Source organism: Protopterus annectens, chromosome 1.part0 (assembly GCF_019279795.1).
Source record: "Protopterus annectens isolate FY-2018-M chromosome 1.part0, PAN1.0, whole genome shotgun sequence".
In the NCBI taxonomy this organism is placed as follows: Eukaryota; Metazoa; Chordata; order Ceratodontiformes; family Protopteridae; genus Protopterus; species Protopterus annectens.
In genome coordinates, this window is record NC_056725.1 from 372,175,947 (window position 1) to 372,198,104 (window position 22,158).

General features: G+C 42.7%; 1 protein-coding gene across 3 annotated transcripts in view; it reads left to right on the plus strand.

Moving 5' to 3' along the window:
• Nucleotides 1-22,158, plus strand: part of PEX3 (peroxisomal biogenesis factor 3) — a 988,587-nt gene that overhangs the window by 881,132 nt on the left and 85,297 nt on the right. For 2 of the 3 annotated variants that reach the window (XM_044060118.1, XM_044060109.1), the window contains exon 11: nucleotides 15,709-15,805. The exons of the other annotated variant lie outside the window; for it this stretch is intronic. In XM_044060118.1, coding sequence (XP_043916053.1) covers nucleotides 15,709-15,805 — 97 coding nt within the window. The remainder of the gene's footprint in view (nucleotides 1-15,708; nucleotides 15,806-22,158) is intronic. 3 annotated transcript variants of the gene reach the window in all.

A 22,158-nucleotide genomic window follows, 5' to 3' on the forward strand; every position in this document is an offset into this window, starting at 1 on the left:
CCTCTGAGCCATGCTGGTCTTTCGGAGCCGGAGTGTTTGGTACTGCTGGTGGAACCGTTGATTCCAGCTCCCCCTGAGGTTGTTTCGGAGCAGAGTTCCGCTCCGGCACTCTCTGTGCCATCCATAGTGTCTAGGAGCCGAAGCTCACAGCGATGCCTGGAACCAAACCTCTTTGGTTCTGAGCCTTCCTCTCAGCACATCGGCGAAGACGAGCTCGGACCCTACTTCTGTCTCGAAGCCGATGACTCCGGAACCAGTGGCATTCTCGGTTTCCTCGGAGCCAAGGAGGCCTTCGGAGCCGGAGAGGTCAGCATTCAAGATGATGAGTGTGCTCTCCCGATCATCAGCTCCTACCAGGGGTACCAACAGTCTCCACCCTAGGGCACCAACTTCTGTCTTAGCTCCTACTCTCTCTCTGGACAGCAGAGACCCACAGGTTCAGGAGCCATCAGCTGGTGGCCCTCATTCTTCCATGACCTCCATGGAATATCCTTCCGAGGAGCCCCCACGGAAGAGAACATGCAAGAGGAAGCGTAGACTCCCAGGATGAGTCTCTTACCTCGGACACTGACCTTGAGGAGTCAGATGGGTCCCCCAAGTCATCCTCTGATGATGTCTGCTTTGTAGACATCCTGGAAATCCTTAAGCAGAGGTGCGGCTGACCCCACTGTCACCCCTTCTGATGAGGAGTCAGTGTACTTGAAGGCTTTCGGGTCTCATCCTTCAGCCTCTTGAGTGTCTCCACCCTTCGACAAACAGATGGAGCTAGTTAGTCGGAAGTTTCTTTCTGTGCCCAGGGAAAAGGAATTTTTGTCTAAAGGTGCCCCCGTGGGTGCCATGGTGGTGGCAGCGGTCACTAAGAAGGAGCTAGCGGAAACTACTTCTGTTCATCCGCAGAATAATGAATCTCGAATGATGGACAGATACGGGAAGCATGTCTTCTTTTCAGTGGAATTTACTCTTAGATCACTAAACTACTTTACACACTTCATAAGGCTTCAGATAGATCTCCTTAAAGAGTTACTAGGTTCTCTATAAGGTACATGTACTGAGGGAGTCCCTGACAAGGTGTCTGCCCAGTTGTCCACCTTGAACTCTGTTGTCAATTCATCCATGAGGCTTATCTCGTATGCAGCCGATGGAGCGAGTAGAGCAGCGGGTTCAGGAATTTCCCTAAGACATCATTCCTGGATGCGTTTGTGTAATTTTGCGGAACCGTTCAAGTCTACTTTTACCAATGCCCCCTGTGACGGTTCTTCATTGTTTGGACCCAAGGTAAAGGACACACTCACCCGGTGCGAGCAAGAAGGAAAAACATCTCTCTGTGGGAGTACATTTTACTGTCCCCTCTAGACCATACCCTAAGGGTCAGAGAGGTGGTAAAATGTGGTTCAATAAGTCCCAGAGGTTTTTCCCAGCTGCACAGGGTGACTCTTCCTTTAGAGGCAGAGGAGGAGGAAATGGTAGACGTCACCCTAGAGGTAGGGGCGAACCGCAAAACCAGGGAGGCCGCAATTCGTTTTGGGGCAGGCCTTACCAGCGCTCCTGATGTGGGGCCCGACTGTGCTTCACTGGAGCCGGTCGGGGGTCGCATTTCTTTGTATCCAGAAGCCTGGCTAAGTATCACTCAAAATACATGGGTACAAAGAATTATTACCAGAGGTTATGTCATACCCTTTTCTCTGCCACCCTATGTTCCCAAGAGGATCCCGGATGTTCCACCCAATCACAGGGATCAGGCAACTGTGGAGGTCAACAAGTTGCTGGCAAAAAGATTCATCCAAACCATCCCAGCAGACCAAATAGGATCCGGAACTTACTCCAGATTCTTTTTAGTGCCAAAACGTACTGGGGGACTGGTGGCCCATCTTGGACCTCAGCAGATTGAATGAATCAGTAAAGAAGGACAAGTTCCGGATGGTGACACTGCAGCCTATTCTCCTGTTACTAGGGAAAGACACTTGGATGTGCTCAATAGACCTCCAAGACGCTTACTATCACATAAAAATGGACAGGATGTATCACATCTGCCAGAAGGGTGTCAGAGTTAGAAGCACTATCTGTAAAACCCCCTCATCTGATTTTTCACAAAGACAGAGTATCTCTTCGTACTAATCCATTTTTGTCCCCAAGGTCTGTTCCCATAGCACTTTGAACCAATCTATAGATCTTCTGGTGTTCTTCCCAAATCATTCCAACGTAGCAGAATGCAGGTTTCATCAGTTGGATGTTCATAGACAATTACGTTTTTATTTGCACTGGACTAAGGAATTCAGGAAGTCAGATCAGTTATTTATTTCCTTTTCCGAATCCAGGTCAGGTTTACCAGTTTCGAAAGTGACCCTCTCAAATTGGATATCTAGCTGTATAGCTTACATTTACACCTCTGAGGGTAGGCCTTTACCTTTCAAAATTAAGGCTCATTCTACGAGATCTCAGTCTACCTCTGCAGCCTTTCAAGCCAGGGTCCCACTTGATAATATCTGTGCAGCAGCAACTTGGGCCACCCCTCACACATTTATTACTCATTACAAATTGGATTTAACCTCCAGGGGTAGAGTATCCTTTGGTTCCACGGTACTCAGGAGTATTTTTCCTTGAGCCACCCAAGAAAATAAGGTACTAGGGACACTGTCCCATTAGTAAGAATGAAGGCGAGATAGGACTACAGAACATAAAGAAGTTATGTACTCACCATAACGTTCCATGTTTGTAGTCCATCTCGCCCTTCATTCTTATGAACCCACCCTTCTACCCCCATCCTGGAAGTACCTGGAGACAGAACAATATTGATGTTCTTCGTGTTTCATTGTTGCAGTCATTACAATTGGGTTATCTGCTTGCAGGTGGCCCTCAGTCATCCTGATTAACAAAGTCTTGGGTCCTGCGTCGGTTGCTGTCCCTTCTTCCATAATGTCAGGTCGTCAGGGGTATAAAACATGCAGCCGACGCCATTACATCATTCTTTCTTGCCGTGCAGTGCCCGAAGCAGAAGCAGTTTGCATCTGCCGGTCGGCTGACTCCTGAAATTTTCATTTTCGAGTTTCAGAACCAAAGTCTTCAATTAAAGCGAATTACCCCATTGGGGAAACTTTTTCTTGCTCCTTACTGATGTCAGTAAAAGTTAATAATTGCATTACTTGTGGAAAGCAAATACCTCATAAAGATTTTCATCCGTACTGTATTCCTTGCCTAGGCTCTGACCACGACGTGCCTTGCTGTCAGTTTTGTGCTTTATTTAATCAGCGCACTATCCGTCGTCGGTATGTTTTCGCCTCTAAATATTTCGGTTCTCGGTTTAATTATCCAGAAATGTCGTCGGTTAGCCATCCGACTACTGGGATCCCGAAAAAATGCAAAGATAAAGACAGAGACAGGCCGGTACTCAGTGAGGCGCTTTCGCAGCCCCTGATACCCACTACCTCTGATTCGCAGGCCGATACTTAGACCCATTCGGAGTCTGGTATGCCACGAGATGCTTCAACTATGGAACCCGAGGATGTCTCTACCTTGGATGGGTCCAGAGCCGCTGTGCAGGCACAGGCTTCTGAGGGTGTATTCAGGCCTACGGACTTGTATATTAAACCGATGCCTCCTTCTTTACTTAGGCCTAAATCTCGATCCATGCCTACAAAAACGATGCCCAGGCCACATGCTCAGGCCTCTATGCCTAAAAAACAAATGATAAGAATGGCTGAAGATCTAATAACTCTAATCAGGGGTAGCCAACCCCCCCCCCTTCTAAGAGGCCTAGGACTGAAGTTGATTATGAATCTTCTGATCAGGATTCTGTTTTTTCTGATTCTTCTGATGATCTGGATTTGCCCTTATCTACTTATGAAGATTCTGATGCAGAGGACTCCATTCTCTCTGCTTCCCCACCTGAGGATTTTTCTTTTGGGGAAACTTTACATACTGTAAGGGAGCATTTCCACTGGGAAAGCCAGGATTTTCTGATTCAAAAAAGAGGCTTAGGGATTTCCTTCTCCTACCTCAGCATAGGCCTTTAGCTATTCCTCTTGTACTAGACATTGTTGATGATGCTTTTTCGGAATCTAGTTTGGTCCCTGATTCCCTGCCTCTAGCTCCCAGAAAACCTGACAGATACTACAGGGTCCCTGAGTCCCACAAGTTCCTTTTTAAAAATCCTATCGCAGATCCAGAGACTATTTCACAGGGGCCCAAGGGCATTAAGGCTTCTATTGCTAAAAATCCTACCATTTCTGATAAGAGACTCCAGGGCGCTGGATAGATGGGGTAAGAAGGTTTACACTTCTGCAACCTTGGCCATTAGGGCTTTAAACTGCCAGTTTCATATGTTAAAGTATCAGCAACATGTTATTGGACTGCTTAAACAGAAAATGATGTTGATTCCTGACTGTGTGGAAAATAAAGAATTACAGGATTTAATGCATTCTGCTGAACAAGTTGGAAAAAATACTTTGCAATGTGGTTTTGATTCATTAGAGGCCTCTTGCAGGGCTGCTGTTACTGGGTCTGTGCTCAGAAGGCATGCTTGGCTTAAGGAGCAATCTTTGCTTGATCATGTTAAAGCTAAATTGTTGGATGCTCCTTTAAATCAGGACCGCCTGTTTGACAACAAGGCTGAGGAAGTTCTTAAAAAGATGGAAGATAAAGCTAAATCTATGCAAACTGTTAAAGATTTTTTACAAGTTCAGCCTCCTAGATTTAGTAGGCACTGGCCCTCTAAGAATTGGTACTTTCCAGCCCCTTCTAGGTCTTCTCAAGCCAAACCCAGACACAGCAAAAACCCCAGGTTTCAGTCCCAGGGGACACACAGAACTAAGCAGTGGGGGGCCTCCACTTCCAAATCTGGGAATAATAAGACTCCCCCCTATGGTAAACTGTCTCAATGACTTCCTTTTAAAATTTCCAAGCACTTATCAACTGACTGTCCCTTTGGGGGACAAATGGGTTTTAAATATAGTGTCCCAGGGATACAGATTTCACTTCCACACGTTGCCAACACCAAGTGGGTGGCCGGACCTACCCCCAAATCAGTGGGCAGAGGCCCCAAAACAATTACTTTCTCTATTAAGCATGGCGGCTATTCAACTTGTACCAGAAGAAGAAAAGGGACAATGTTTCTACTCGAGACTTTTCCTGGTACCCAGAAAAGACGATTCATGGCATCCTGTCCTGGACCTGTCTACCCTAAACACCTTTTTGGAGATTCCAAAATTCAAGATGCTGACTCTTCACCAATTGCTTCCTATGCTAGGCAAAGATGCCTGGGTTGCAACATTAGATTTAAAAGAAGCATACCTGCACATCCCAATCAGGGAATCTTGCAGAAGATACCTAAGCTTCAAAGCAGGCTACACGCACTATCAGTTCTCTGCACTGCCCTTTGGCTTATCTATGGCACCCAGGGTATTCACTAAGTGCCTAGCTCCAGTTATTGCATTTTGCAGGCAAAGAAAATATACCTATACCTGGATGATTGTCTAATTCAGGCAGAAAGCCAGGACATACTTTTGAATCATCTAGCCTTTGTACAGAGGGTTCTAACTTGTTTGGGGTACACCATAAACGAAAATAAATCACACCTGGTACCCTTTCAACAAATTATATTCCTGGGAGCAAGCTTGAATACAACTTCCCAGATGGCTTACCTCACGCCAGAGAAACAAATTCATTTGACAACCTACTTCAAACAAGTGGCCACAAAAACCCTGCTATTTGCAAGACAAATACTGCAAGCCTTGGGATTCATGGCCTCCTGCATTCTTCTAATTCCGTATGCAAGACTGCTATGAGGAAACTACAGTGGTATCTAAAATGCCTATGGTGTCAACATTCTCAAGACCTAGAAACAATGATTCCTATCATACCTTGCTTACGCCTAGAGTTCCTTTGGTGGACAGAGGCCTGCCACCAAAACAAGGGACTACCTTTCTACCACCCCCTGCCACCCAAACCCTAACAACAGATGCACAGACTATGCATGGGGGGCTCACCTGGCAGAGAAGTGCATTCAGGGCAAATGGAACCCAAGTCAAATGCACCTGCATATCAATCAAAAAGAAATGTTAGCTGTACAGAATGCTCTGATAGCCTTCAAGGACCACATTCTTCCAGGACAACTAATGGTAAAGACAGACAACATCACTGTTATGTGGTACATAAACAAGCAGGGGGGTACACATTCTTACCCCCTCTGCAGACTAGCCATGGAATTGCGGAACAACTACCAAGTGCATCTACAAGCTCAATTCCTGCCAGGAAAATTAAACACATTGGCAGACGGACTAAGCAGAAACCTCATGGACCCACACGAGTGGAAACTGGAACCAAGGATTTTCAACATGTTGACAAGCAAATGGGGGAGCCCAGATGTAGACCTGTTTGCCTCTCCCCAGAACTACCAATTGGACAAATTTTGCACAAGGACTCCCCACAAACAAGCCTGGAAAGTTGATGCTCTGTACTTCAGCTGGAAAATCTATCAGTCTATGCCTCCCCCCCCCCCCCTTCTGCTTCTGCTCTCCAAAGTACTACTAAAAATCAAACAGGACAAACCAAGGATGATTTTGATTGCTCCAGACTGGCTGCGCCAACACTGGTACCCCCTCCTGCGCAGTGTGTCATGGTTATCTCCATGGCACCTGCCTCAGACTCCTTCCCTGCTGTCTCAGCAGGAGAACCAGGTTCTGCACCCTTAGCGTCTAACACTGAACCTTGCAGTCTGGCTGATTACTTAATCTCTCCTTTACCATCCCTCAGCAAACCTGTGATGGATGTCATGTTAGAGGCAAGGAGGCCTAGTACTAGAAAATCTTATGTTGAAAAATGGAAAAGATTCTGTGCTGGTACCAATCTCAAGGGATGAGCACAGCAGCGCCCAGTTTACCTCAGATTTTACAATACTTAACTGAGATGCTTCACAAGGGCCTGTCTTTTTCCTCCATTAAAATCCACGCCTCAGCCATTTCAGCTCATTATAACACAGAACCTCCCCTCTTCTCTCATCCACTGCTCAAGCAGTTCCTCAGAGGGGCCAGAAATTTGAGACCACCCAAGAGAGCTCCAACCCCAGCCTGGGACCTTAACTTTGTCTTGGAGAAACTCACTCTACCTCCTTTCGAGCCAGCTGCTACTGCAGACTTAAAATTTCTTTCTTGGAAAACAGCTTTCCCTTTAGCAATCACTTCAGCTAGAAGGGTATCTGAATTAAAGGCCCTTATGGCAGTGGAGCCTTTCATCATCTTTCATGCGGACAGGGTGTCCCTCAGAACCAATCCATCCTTCATGCCCAAGGTGGTATCCAGTGTGGCTCTTAATCAGTCCATTCATTTGCCAACCTTCTTTCCCAATCCACAGAATAAAGGGTAAAGGATACTGCATTCCTTAGATGTGCACAGACAACTTAGATTTTACTTGGACAGGACTAAATCTTAAAGGAAATCTGAACAATTGCTGGTGGCATTTTCTGCAGGGGCAGAGGGGAAGGCTATTTCAAAGCAGACGATTTCTAAATGGATAAGCCATTGCATTAATTTCTGCTATAAGCTCCATGGAAAACCTATCCCCCAGGTGATCAGACCTCACTCCACCAGGGCTGTATCTACCTCTACAGCCTTTTTCAGAGGTGTCCCTACCAGGGACATCCTAGAAGCTGCTACCTGGAGTTCTGTACATACTTTCACCAAGCATTATCATTTGCCAATTTTCTATAAATCCAGAGCTGTCTTTGCCACTGCAGTCTTGCAGTGCCTTATAGCTGGCCCTAATGCTATCAAAATTCCTCCTCCCAACCATAGCTTTGGGAATCTACCCAAATGTAATGACTGCAACAGTGAAACATGAAGAACATAGTACACTTACCATAAATGTAGATGTTCGAGTGTATTCACTGTTGCAGTCCTGGTTACCGTCCCTCCAGCCCCCTAACTTCTTTTGGCTATACCTCTACTTTCCTTTACTATGCCTAAAAGCCTTTTTGGTGTATTTGCTTTTTTGTTGGAGGTATATCTTTGTGCTTTTATATTTAATTGCTTCCCATTAGGGGGGCACCTGACATCTGGGGCAAAAAAAAAATGATGTAATGGCATTGGCTGCATGTTTTATACCCCTGATGACCTGACATCATGGAAGAAGAGACAGCAACTGACGTAGGACCCAAGACTTTGTTAATCAGGCTGACTGAGGGCTACCTGCAAGCAGATAACCCAAATGTAATGACTGCAACAGTGAATACACTCGAACATCTACATTTATGGTAAGTGTACACAAATGTACTTTATCATTATTCACTGGAGACTTTTTATTATTGGCTTTGTTCTGTATGTTTGTTATTATTTCTCCTAGTTAGCAGCAAACAAGATCTGGGGATTGTACTGGTGCACCATGGGATACCTACCTAGCCAAGAGCCAACTAGAAGACTTCGAGCTTGTAAATAGGCCGAGTCAGAGCTGAGGATCGGCTACGATCCCATCAGTAAGAATGAAGGGCGAGATGGACTACAAACATGGAACCTTATGGTGAGGACATAACTTCTTTTTTGATTCATATGCTCAGAGGTTCTTACTAAGTTTATGGCCAAGAACACCATTGAGAAGTTCAGCCACATCTCCCAGTAATGGTGGGTGACTCAGTACCCACCACATTATGTAGATTTTCTCCACATATCCCACATATAAATTTGTATCACACGTGCAGTCATTCAGAGAGACTTTGCTGTGGGGAAAGTACTGTGCTTGATATGTAAGAGTAGGCTGTTCTAGAAATGGGGACTATGTTTGGTACCTGTCTCGTCACCTTGTAGAAGTGGGGAGAGGACCAGTGAAGTTTGGCCTTTGCACAGCCCCTTCCCTCTCAAACCAAATGTGTGCAGGGTGATGTAGAGCTCACAAAAAATCCAAACCACCCTTGATGGCCCCTTCTGGTTTACATCTTCCTAGTTATGAGGAGTAAATGGGGTCGAGAGAGAGATCTGTTGATTGGCAAACATTGGGAGCAAAGAGCCAAAAAAAAAAAAAAAAAAAGCCCTCTTAGAAGAACTCAGTGGTATATCCACTTGACAGCAAATACATGGGGAAGCGTGCCTTTGTACCAGGTGCATTTGCTGTTAGCTGCTTAACTACTTAGTACTTGTGGCTTGTTTTAAGTGAGAACTTTTGCAGAGAAGACCATAGACTTGTTGAAAATGTGGCTAACAGTGACCAGTCTCGCCAAATGGAGTTGCAGGTGACAACAGTGCAAAGTATCTTTTCATTCTCCATGAGGCTTATTCATAATGCAGCTGATGTAACAACAAAAGCAGCTGGGACAGGCATCACCATGAAAAAGCAGGCCTGGCTCATATTGTGTGGTTTTGCAAAAAAAGCCCTTTTGATAGGTCTGTACTGTGTATACCAAGGTGAAGGAGAGGTTAAAAAAAAAGAGCAAACAGGAGGGGGAAATGCTGGAGTAAAGTTTACTGCCCCACAGAAATCTTTTTCCAGGAACCAGAAGGGTAAGAAAAACTTAGTTCTACAAGTCCCAACAGAAACCTTTTGAGCAACACTCTGATAGAAAATTCCAGCAGCTATTGGGGCTTCTGTAATGGATGCTGTCCCCGTGGCACAGAATCAGGGATTCCATTGCCCTTCTTCAGGAAAAGTACCCCTGAATACTTACCTCTCTGTCTCACTCTGGAGGCATTCTGACATCAACCATTCCTGCATCTGTGCGTGGCTGGCTGTCACTGTGTATAGACTAATCAGGGATATTATTCTCAGAGGCTATGTAGTACCTTTTAACTGTACCCCTGCCAGACTTTCCCTGTTCCCTTACAAGATGTTCCATCCCATCAAAAGGAGGCAGCTATGCTGGAGCTATCCAATCTCTTAGAGGAAACAACCATCCAAGAGGTCCCACCTGATCATAAAGAATTCATGGTTTATTCCAGATTTTGCAGCACCAAGAAGACCAAGGACCATAGGCCTTTTTTGCTGTCTGTCCTTCTTTGTTTGCAAAAAAGGGGGATTGAACATACTCTCTGCATTTTTGAGGGTTACACATTGCACACAAAGGTAGCAGCTTCCAGGGAATGAATGCACTTCCAGCTGGAGGACTCTCGTTATCAGTTCTGGGCCCTGGAATTCAGTGTCAGATCTGCCCCCCACTAGTGTTCACTGTGCATTAACACACTTAGAGCTCACCTGAGACTGCTGCTAGTCAGAACCTTCCCATATCTGGACAATTGGCTCCTCATCTTTGTTGCAACAGACACATTACTACATGCAGGGGGCTACTTACTTCAGTTTTGTCTGTCCTTGGGAATATCGATGAACACTGCAAAGCCACAGTTGGAGCCATTGCAAGATGTTGTATAAATAAGCTGTTACCTGGATACTAATCAGAAGCTGAACAAATTCCCAGAAGACAGAACAATACCATTGCAGTCCACAGTAAGTCTTGTACATCATCCTTCACTGACAGCAGGCCTTATTCTCAGAGTGCTAGGGCTCACAGTAACTGCGATTTATTCGGTGCTCTTAGCAAGGTTCCATATGAGATTCATGTGAAGAACTTCAGTAATTTCAGCTGGAGGGCCCCATGAATCAAATTCTTTGATTATGCAGAACATGTTAAAGACTGCTACATTGGTAGCTGCATCTAACAAACTTAAACGCAGGGTTTATCTTTGCCCTTACTCTACCATCAGTCACAGTCACCACAGACATATCTACCCTAGGGTGGCTGGGACAGATTTTTAGGGCAGACAATCCAAGGGACTTGGGCTCAAAATAGAGGCCTTATTGCACATCAGTGTATATGAGTCAGGGCAGTTCTCCTAGTGTTAGGCATTTCAGGGCCACCTTCTTTAGGGTACACTGTAAGTCTACACAGATAATACATCAGTAGGGTGCTACAATAATAAACAAGGAGGAACCAGATTCTGGGAGTTGGTAGCAGGCTAATAGAGCTTTCTAATATTAATGCATATCCTGGCGTTTCCAGATAATTAGCTGACAGAGTAGCAGGTGTATACTGATACCTCATGAGTAGTCAGTTAGGCTGATGGCAGCATGGATGATATTCTTTCACTGGGTAAAGTCTTAGTGTGTTTACATCCCCAGCCAACAACAAATGCAGCAACGTAATCCATTAGTGGCCAAGAAGCTTCTCTACTCCTTCCGGCCCTTTCTCCAATTAATAACATTACAAAATAAAGCCACATTGTGCAGATAGAAAGCAATCCTTGTAGCCCCTCTTTGGTGCCAACAAGTATGGTTCCATCTTCTTTATCCTGTCTTGAAGAAGCCCTTGCTTCTAGAGCCTCACCCTCACCTTCGGTCTCACTTATCCTGCAAGCATCACTTGGACATACTGTCCCTCAGAATAACCATCTAGTTTCCCCAATTTTCCTGATGGTAAGGGACCCCACTTACCGTCCAAGAGTGGTCCATTTCCTTTCTGCAGTCTGAAACCCTCTACCATAATAATTTAGTAAGATAAATTATTTTTTGCTTTAGCTATACAACAGAGAATAGATGCAAAGTCCATATCTCTTCTGTTCTTCATTTTATGACAGATTTGTTTCATAAAGGTTCTGTTCTCAGTCATAAGAGTATACATAGCAGACATATCACATGTTCTTGTAGGATTTAGTTATACTTCCCTAATTATTAAAAAAACTTGTAATGCTTTTTAAGTGGCGCCTTTTTTCTGAGACCTTACATTAAGAATCCTATTCCACTTTGAGATCTCAACTTAATTGTAGAAAAGCTCTCTCATGAATACCTTTGAACTGACTGTAACAGCAGACTGTAAATATTTCTCCCGCTGTCTAATACCGTCACTCTTATCCAATCTTTCATAAAGAAAAAGTATCTTTATGAACTAACCCAGCCCAAAGAAGCCACAGAGCTTGACCTTCAAAATATGCCAATCTATCAGTATTATTTCCTTGCTCTGCCAACAAATGTGAATAAAAAAAAATTATATTGTGTTAATATTCAAAGGCAATTGAGGTTCTACCTGCACAGAACAAAATAGTAGAGAAAAGATGGTCAACTTTTTGCCTCTCGTCTACCAAAGAATGGGCCACAAAATGCCTGATGGCTAGCAGTTTGAGTAGTTGTCAGACTGTATTATTTATTGCAATGTTTCTAATAAGGAAATTCCAGGTAAAAACAGAGCCTGTTCAGCTAGATCTGTGACTACATCATTAGCTTTCTTTAGAAGTTCTTCACTAAATGGTATCTGTACTGCTGTGACATGGGTTGACGGCATACTTTAGTGAGACACTATAAGTCGGATGTGATCACAAGGTCCAGGTCTTCCTTCAGCATCACTGTTCTTCATGGTAGTCTGTCATGATGTTATGTATAGCTGGGGCCTCTGTCCTTCAGTTGAAGTGGACTGGATCATCATGTCTTTCATGATCCACTCCTTCCACTTCAAAAAGCCCTTCATACTTCTCCCCTCCAAACTGACACCATTATTCCTCCAGGCAGGCCTTGTTGACCTTAACTGAAGCTTTCAGCATGATAGTACACTTGTCAGGTATCTTTCCTTTTGGCGCCTAATAAGGTCTACAGCCTTTTGTCTGTCAATGTTAATCTGTAGACTTTAGAAAAAAGCAAGGGGCAATGTGGTAGTTAAGGGAGGAGCTCAATTTTTTGCCAAGAGCTGTGATGCTGTACACCTGTGTAGACCAGTATTTCAGGTAAAGTGGGTGATCATGGATTGCAAAGATTTATCATTATGGTAAATGCAAAACTTTATTTTCTTTTATTTAAGGATATTTTAAATAGTGATGTATATATTTATAAAGCCACAACACAATATCACAGTTGTGTACACCAGATTTATGACATGCATATTTTTTAACATGCTGAACTGTAGTTTCTTTGTTGTGTTATTTTTAAGGAAAGTTGCATGACGAAGAATCTAACATGTAGAGTGGCAGTGCAAAATTGCAGTCAGAAACCATGCTTTTTCCCCATTAATGCTGCAGTTTTCCATTACTGCTGACAGATATCCACAGTATTAAAGGGCTCACCTTTCAGGTCCTCAGTGCTACCAGTAAACTGTATCTATAGCCATGACTTCAGCAAAAAAAGCATTACTGGAATTTGGTCAATAGGCAGCAAGGGGAGAACCAAAAGGCATAGAAAGAAGTAGAGAATAAAAGATAGCTCAGTAGTATTTGTTTTAAATAACCATGGTTTTTCAACTGCTATGGATATGGAAAACCTGAGGTTTAGGGCGGGATTCAAAAATACTTGCTGCCAGTGTAAGCGACTTACATACATCAGCAACAAGACTTTTGGAATCTGGCCCCAGTTTGTCTACTTTATAGACAGGCCTTACACCAGAGTAAGTATTAAACTGAGAGCACATCTTCTGGAATCTGACCCCCTAATTTATCGTATTATTTCTGCAATAATCTTTCCATTGGATCTGAGGACTCCAGATTTAGAGGAAACTTAAAGTGGCCAGTTTGTGTGCAGAAGAGAAGGAATTTGTTTTACTTTGTTTTTAAATGGTGTATCACTGAAATACCCTTAAAGAGTAAATCAGTGTACGTAACTTTGAGCAGTTTGGCAAAGAAAAAAAAAACACAAGTCTGCAAACTGTGTGTTGAGTATTGGGGATTTAACGATAGCTAGATTTGTACACATTTTTAATTATATTGACTTTGACCCTTTGTTACACTTGGTGACTCTGCAGACATTTACAAAAAGTGCTGTCGCTGTATTTAAAAAAAAATAATTCAAAAGGTTAAATATTCATTTGATTGAAACATTTATGTGGGTGTAAAAAATAGAGAATGCACAAATGAGTAAATGCTCATTTTTGTGAGTCATATATGGTGGAATTTAGTTGTATATATTGTAGGTATGTAAGAGTGTGCAGGACGATTGAACGAAAAATTGGCAGTTGTGAAGATGTACAAGAATGTATTCTAGCAGTGTGTGTGTTTGTGTATACAAATGTTCATGGGTTAAGGTGAGAGTAAGGGTTAGATAAGGGGCTAGAGTCAGTGTTGTGCATGTTTGGGGTGGGTGTGTGTGTGTGTGTGTGTGTGTGTACTGTGTCCTTTCTTGTGTAGTGGTACTGTTAGGGAAAGGGGTTTTTGTAACGCACAATGTGTAGGGTTAGGGTTAAAACAGATTAAAGTGGGCAGGGGGAAGACTGTGGACATCATGTGTAAGGACCACCACTACTACTGCTACTGCTTTGAGAAGATATGCCCCAGTATGTACTTGGAAGTTTTCTGACGAGGTTTTGTTTGGCCTAGCTGCTAGTCATACCTCTCAACCTCTTAGAGCATGAAATCTGGACAATGCTATAAATTAAAAGTGGGACAAAGGCCCAAAATAGGGACAGTTTTTAAATATTGGTCTTACAAACTTAGAAAGTTGATAGAATAACTGGTTTTGTATTAGCATGAATTTTCTGACGGGTATGAATTCTGAAACTCAAATGTCTGTCATTATTTTCTAGCTTCAGTCTTTAATGATTGGCACTAATTTCCCAGAAAAACAAAATTTTTATGAAAAATGGGCCAAAAATATCAGGCAAAAATCATAGAAATTCAGCAAAAATCTGTACAGTTGAGATGCATGCTGCTAGTGCGGTCCTAAAACAGTTTAATGACAGAGGGAAATTAATTCAGGGGCTTACCGAAATTTTTTCAAGCCTCACATTATAAATCTTACAGTCTTTTAAAGACAAAATAGTCACTCTGAAACATCTTCTGGCAAACAGGGAACTAAAAGAGATGGCAGGAGGGGAGCAATAAAAACTTAGATCCTATAAAAAAAATAAAAACTAGCAGCTTTTGCCTTCAGGATAACTGTGTCAGTAAAAAAAGCATTGCATGCTGGATTCTTTGTCCAAGTCCAGGACTGGCTTTGCTAGTGCCATTCTCCAGTGGCTCCTAGATCCTTATCCTTCCAGGTTCGATATGCTTTGGTAATCAGCCCATGTAGCCAAAAGGCTACTGCAGCAGTGAGAATAATAAACATAGTACAGTTGTGTAAGGTGCACTTAGCATAACAGAAGATGTTTGAATTCCTCAATGCTGCAGTAGCTCTACCTAACCACCATCTCTCTACTTCTGTATATAGTTAGTTGTTGGGATATAAAGTTATTTGTTACTGTTATATCATGAGGTTCCAGGTGAGTAAGCTCTTATTTCTGTATGGACAAGAAAGTCCAGAAGATTTCTTCACGCTGACTGATGATTTCCCCTTCTGTGTTTCCAGTCATCAGTCAGAGTGAAAGTGTGAGAGGGAGCCGGAGCTTTGTGGAGCTGTCTGGTTATTGTCTCCTGGGGAGGAAACATCTTGTTTTCTGGACAGTAAGCAGCCCATGTAGCCTAAAGGCTACTGCAATAGTGAAGAATTCAAATATTTACTGTTACGGCAAGTGTAACTTGCACATTTGTAGTCTCCCATTACTGAACTAACATTCTTTATGGGCTTCTAGGAAATTAGATTAAGAATGGTCATAATAAGTCAACTAAATAAACACTGCTGTACATTTCTATATTTTGACTGTAGTACATTTGGTGAAATGCACTGTGTGTGTGTGTTGATATTTCACCTTTTTATAAACTTCTGATACACGTCTCTAGTATTTGTATCCTACTGTGAGAATTACTAAAGTTGACAATTATCTGGTTGTTTGTAATCTTTGATGTTTTCAAAAGTTTTATCTATTTGTTTTCTTCTGTTTTGTTGTAGCCTTTCAAGTGTTAGTCTTCCTTTGGCTAAAATCATTCCAATAATAAATGGACAGATAAATTCTTTGTGTAGTGAGTCACCTAGTTACTTTGTTCAGGTAAGCAAATAAAATACAATGTATGTTGTTACAGTTGGTGGATTCAGGGTGGTACCCCCAGCATTACATATTTAATTTGTAAAGTGTTTGACTTTTGTTGATTTTTATCTTTTCATCTGTTTTCCTTTTATTAGACAATAATTTGCCATTGCAGAATATTCTGTTATCTCAGATTTTACTTTGAGAAATCAGTGTTTTGCTTCTTTTTAATGGTATTCTTTCTGACATCAGGTACCTGAGTGTATGTCTATATTTATGTATAGGTAGAGATAATGCATCCCAATGACCTAGCTGCAGAAGTGAAATACGTGTCCTATATTGAATACCAAGTGTGTACATTTTGACAGCATCATCACAAATTTGTGTACACTTCAGTATATCTCTCTGAATTGAAAAAAAAAAACTGAATTAAAAAAAAAAAAGCATCATCATCACCAGATTCTAAAAATTCCTAAATATTCATAGTTATAGTAGCAGTAGACAGCATATTCACCACTACTCATCATATCCAAAATCTATTAGCTTAAAGCAAAAACGGATATATTTATATTCTGAACATTGTGTTATTCAGATCTCGTTTGCTGTGCTTCAGGATGGAAGTGGTCTCAGGAGTTTCACTTCAGATAAGTGTTTCTAGTGATTTAAAGTGTCTCTGTGTGTGTGTGTCTCATGGGATCTGCTTTTGCCAACAACTTGTCCACCAGGACAGAAAAAGGACTTCAATGAATGCTTCCTCAGGGGCAGAAATGGCCTGTAGAATCAGGGCTTCAGGGGACCTTTATCCTGCAAACCCTTTTAGCACTCTTGAAGGGTTGCCCTGCTGCTGCACTTTGGGGGCATTCAGGAGCACTTGGCTCTCCAGCTCAAGCTTTAGAAGCCATCACCACAGATTCCTGAATGTTGAGTCATTGCTAGCGGTTACAATATCACTTATCAGTTTTTCCCAAATATTCATCAAACATCCCTTTCCACTGTACCTTCCCAACAACAAAGGGAAGCAGCTGTAGAGATAGAAAGACTGCTATTAATGGTGGTCCCATCAGACCAAGGAGAGAATCCAGGATTTATTCTACATTGTTTTTAATCCCAAAAAAAACGACTACTTTAGGCCCGTATTGGACCTAAGCAGACTAAACCTCTTTGTTAAACAGTCCAAGCTCTGGATGAAGACAGTGCAGACCATTCTGTTTCTCTTGTGGAAGGATGACTAGATTTGCTCAGTAGGCCTTCAGGATACAGATTATATTAAGATAGCCAGGCATTCAAGAAGGTTTCTACACTTCCAGCGGAGAGCTGCTTACTATCAATTCCAAGTGCTGTCCGGTCACACTACAGCTCCCCAGGTGTTCACCAAATGCATGACAGTTGTAGCAGTGCAGCTCAGGTTACATATATAGGTAAAACTATAAGAAAATTGAATCCTAGAGTCAGACAGCACGTGTTAGCTATTAAAAAGAAGGATTTAAGCAATGCTTTAGCAAAGCACTAAATGAAGTGTACAAATTTTAAGAAATTTACCTTCTTTGTAGTAGAGAAAGTTAATAGGGATAAATTCATTGGTTCTTTTAACTATTTTTTTTAGAAAAAATTGAGTTAAAATGATAGATTTTTTTTAAGGGCCAACATAAGCCCAGGTATAAATGATAAGATTTCTGTGAAAAGTCATTTAAATTATGTTAATAACTAATTCTTAGTTGTGTAATGTAAATATAAATATTTTTATAAACATATATACATACTTGTTTGATAGATAGGGACAAGCAATAGTCTTTCTATGTTTATATTTATATTCATATGGTTAAATAAATGTATGTATATGCATTTATATATGTTTTGTTACTTTATATTAATTAATATTAATTGAGGAAATGATGTCACAATTGATGTTTTTATGAAAGGAAATTATTGTAATTGGTCTTTAGATGTTCATCGTGTTTCACTGTTGCAGTCATTACACTTGGGTTATCCTGCTGGCAGGCTACCCACAGTCGGCCTGAATTCCAAAGTCCTGGTCCAGCGTTGGTTGCTGTCACCCGCTTCCCTGACGTCAGTGCGCCAGGGGTATATAAGATGCAGCCGACGCCATTTTTTTCAGTCTTTCTTGCCGCGCGGTGCCCGAAGCAAAAGCAGTTTGCAAGTGCCGGTCGGCCGACTCCTGAGATTTTCGAAATCGAATTTCAGATCCAAAGTCTTCAATAAAGCTAAGTACCCCATTGGGGAAACTTTTTTCTTGCTCCAGATCGATGTCAGAAAAAGTTAACAATTGTATTTCTTGTGGGAAGCAAATACCTCATAAGGATTTTCACTCTTACTGTATTCCTTGCCTAGGCCCTGACCACGACGTTGCTAGTTGTCGGTTTTATGCTAGATTTAACCAACGCATTATTAAGCGTCGGTACGATTTTGCATTTCATTACTTTTGGGGAAACCCTGCATACCATGAGGGAGCATTTTCACTGGGAGAGCCAAGATTACTCAGAATCTAAGAAAAGGCTCAGAGATTTTCTTTTACTTCCTCAGCACAGACCTCTTGCTATTCCACCTGTACTAGACATTGTAGATGATGTATTTTCAGAGTCCGGCCTGTCTCCTGACTCTTTACCCCCTGCACCCGTTAAGCCAGACAGGTACTACAGGGTTCCAGATTCTCATAAATTTCTATATAAAAACCCTGCTGCTGACCCAGAAACTATATCTCAGGGTCCCAAAGGGGTCAAGGCTTCCACTGCAAAAAATCTTGTTCCCTCTGATAGGGATTCTAGAGCACTTGACAGATGGGGGAAAAAAGTTTACACTTCTGCTACCTTGGCTGTAAGGGCTTTAAATTGTCAGTTTCATATGCTTAAATATCAGCAATACTTAATGCCACTGTTAAAACAGAAAATGTTGATAAATTCTGAATGTGCTGAAAACAAGGAAATGCAGGATTTATTGCATGCAGCTGAACAAGTGGGAAAGCATACTTTGCAATGTGGTTTTGATTCACTGGAGGCCTCTTGCAGGGCCGCTGTTACAGGCTCTGTCATTCGAAGGCATGCTTGGTTAAAGGAACTGAATCTGCCTGATCATGTTAAAGCAAAATTATTGGATGTTCCATTACATCATGATACTTTGTTTGGTGTTAAAGAAAATGGAGGATAAAGCGAAATCTATGCAGACAGTAAAGGATTTCTTACAGGTTCAGCCACCTAGATTTAGCAGGAACTGGCCTTCTAAGAATTGGTCCTTTCCTGTGTCAGACAGGCCACAAAGAGGCAGATACAGACGCCCTAGAGGCAGATCTCAGCCCCAAGGCTCATACAGGCCTAAACAATGGGGTGCTCCTACCTCCAAAAGCGGAGAAGACAAGTCACAGCCATATAGGAAACAGTCCCAATGACTTTCCCCTGCCAATGTCAAGCACTTATCTTTTGGCAGCACCCTTAGGGGGAAAGCTAGCACTTTTTTCACAAAATTGGCACATGATCACCCAGGACAAATGGGTCTTGAATATAGTTTCTCAGGGCTACAGGTTCCACTTTCACACTCTTCCAAAGACAAAAGGTATGCCAGGCCTGCCACACAATCAATGGGCAGAGGCACAAAAGCAAATCTCATCTCTCTTGGAAATGAGGGCTATTCAGCCAGTACCACAGCAAGAGCAGGGACAAGGATTTTACTCAAGACTTTTCTTGGTACCCAGAAAGGACAAAGCTTGGAGACCAATACTGGATCTGTCTATTCTAAACACTTTTCTGGACGTTCCAAAATTCAAAATGTTGACACTACAGCAGCTTCTGCCCATGCTGGGCAAGAAGGCTTGTCTAGTAACTTTGGACCTCAAAGAGGCATACATGCATATCCCAATCAGACAAACGTGCAGAAGATACCTCAGATTCATAGCTGGCTGAATGCACTACCAATTCTCTGCACTGCCCTTTGGCTTATCTACTGCGCCCAGGGTCTTCACAAAATGCCTGGCACCAGTAATTGCATTTTGCAGACAAAGAGGAATTCAGATATATCCCTACTTGGACGACTGCCTTATTTAAGCACAGAGCAAAGACATTCTACTGAAGCATCTGGCGTTTGTAAAAAGATTACTAATTTGCCTAGGGTACACAGTAAACAAAAATAAATCAAAACTAGTACCCTCTCAAGAGATAATATTCCTGGGTGCAAGCTTAAATACAACTGCCCAGATGGCTTATCTCACACCAGACAAACAAAGGCAGCTGACTTCTTACTTCGAAAAGATGGCAACAAAGACCCAGTTACCTGCAAGAAAAATTCTGCAGGCTTTGGGCTTTATGGCATCCTGCATTCTGCTAATTCCATATGCAAGACTGCATATGAGGAAGTTACAATGGTACCTAAAAAGTGTTTGGACTCAACATTGCCACAGCCTGGAAACTTTAATTACCCTCATTCCCTGCCTGCAACAGGAGTTTCGATGGTGGGCACAGGCCTGTCACCACAACAAGGGACAACCATTCACTTTACCCACAGCCAGGCAGATACTAACAACAGATGCATCGGATTATGCCTGGGGGGCCCACATGACAGGAAAATGTATTCAGGGCATGTGGCCCACAAGCCAAATGCATCTTCATATCAAGCAAAAAGAGATGCTAGCTGTATAGAATGCCCTGACAGCCTTCAAGGACCTACTCCATCCAGGACAGCTGTTGATAAAGACGGACAATACTGCAGTCATGTGGTGCATAAACAAGAAAGGGGGCACACATTCCTACCCCTCTGCAGACAAGCCATGACCTTGTGGAACACAGCATTGACTTATCAAATGCACCTGCAAGCACAATTCCTGCCAGGAAAGACAAATACTCTGGCAGACGAGCTAAGCAGAAACCTCATGGACCCTCACTAGTGGAAACTAGATCCACAAGTCTTCAGCATGATAAGGAAATGGGGATGCCCAGACATAGATCTATTTGCCACCCCACACAACTGTCAACTACAGAGATTTTGCACAAGGACTTATCACAAACAAGCATGGAAGGTGGATGCTCTATCATTCAGCTGGAAAACCCTTACAGTATATGCCTTTCCTCCTCTGCCTCTCCTCCCCAAGGTACTCCTAAAGGTCAGACAAGAGAAGCCAAAAATGATACTGATTGCTCCAGACTGGCCACGCCAGCACTGGTATCCAATCCTAAAGAGCTTGTCTCAAGGCCCAGCCTGGACCTTACCTCAAATTCCTCATCTACTGACCCAACAAAACAATCAGATCTTGCACAGCCAACTCAGAACCTTAAATCTGGCTGCATGGCGGATAATATAAACACTCAAAGCACACCTCTCTCTAAAGCAGTTATGGATGTTATTTTGGAGGACAGGAGGCCCAGCACCAGAAAATCTTATGCAGAAAAATGGAAAAGATTCTGTGCTTGGAACCAGGCACAATGATTCGACACGCTTGTTCCAAATATTCCTCAGATTTTACAATACCTAACTGAGATGCTGGACAAAGGCCTATCCTTCTCATCAGTTAAGATCCATGCCTCTGCCATTTCAGCTCATTACAATACGGAACCGCCTATTTTTTCACATCCACTGCTAAGGCAGTACCTCAGAGGGGCCAAAAACATAGCACCGGTACTTAAATGGGACCTCAATTTTGTTTTTGAAAAACTCACACTGCCTCCTTTTGAGCCAGCCAACACAGCCGAGATAAAATTCTTATCTTGGAAAACAGCTCTGCTCCTAGCAATTACTTCAGCAAGAAGAGCCTCAGAGTTACAGGCATTAATGGCTGTGGAAACTTTTATTATTTTCCATCCGGACAAGGTTTCTCTAAGGACGAATTCAACATTTATGCCTAAGGTAGTGTCCAGTGTGGCTCTTAATCAAACCATTCATTTGCTCACTTTTTATCCAAACCCACAGAATAAAGGGGAGAGACTTCTGCATTCTTTTGACATACACAGACAGCTACGCTTCTACTTGGACAAAACTAAAGCTTTCAGAAAGACTGAGCAACTTCTAGTGGCATATGCTGCAGGATCACAAGGAAAGGCTATCTCAAAGCAGACCATTTCAAAATGGATAGGCCACTACATTCGTTTCTGTTATTCACAACATGCCAAAACAGTGCCTAAGGGCATTAGGCCACACTCAACCAGAGCAGCAGCCACTTCAGCAGCCTTCCTCAGAGGAGTACCAACCAAGGATATTTTGGAGGCTGCAACTTGGACTTCAGTGCACACGTTTACAAAGCACTACCACTTACCTCTTTATTCTAAATCCAGAGCAGGCTTTGCCATTGCAGTTCTGCAGGGCCTCATACCCACTCCTAATTCTATTTAGACCCAGCCACCCAGCCTCAGCTTTGGGATTCAACCCAAGTGTAATGA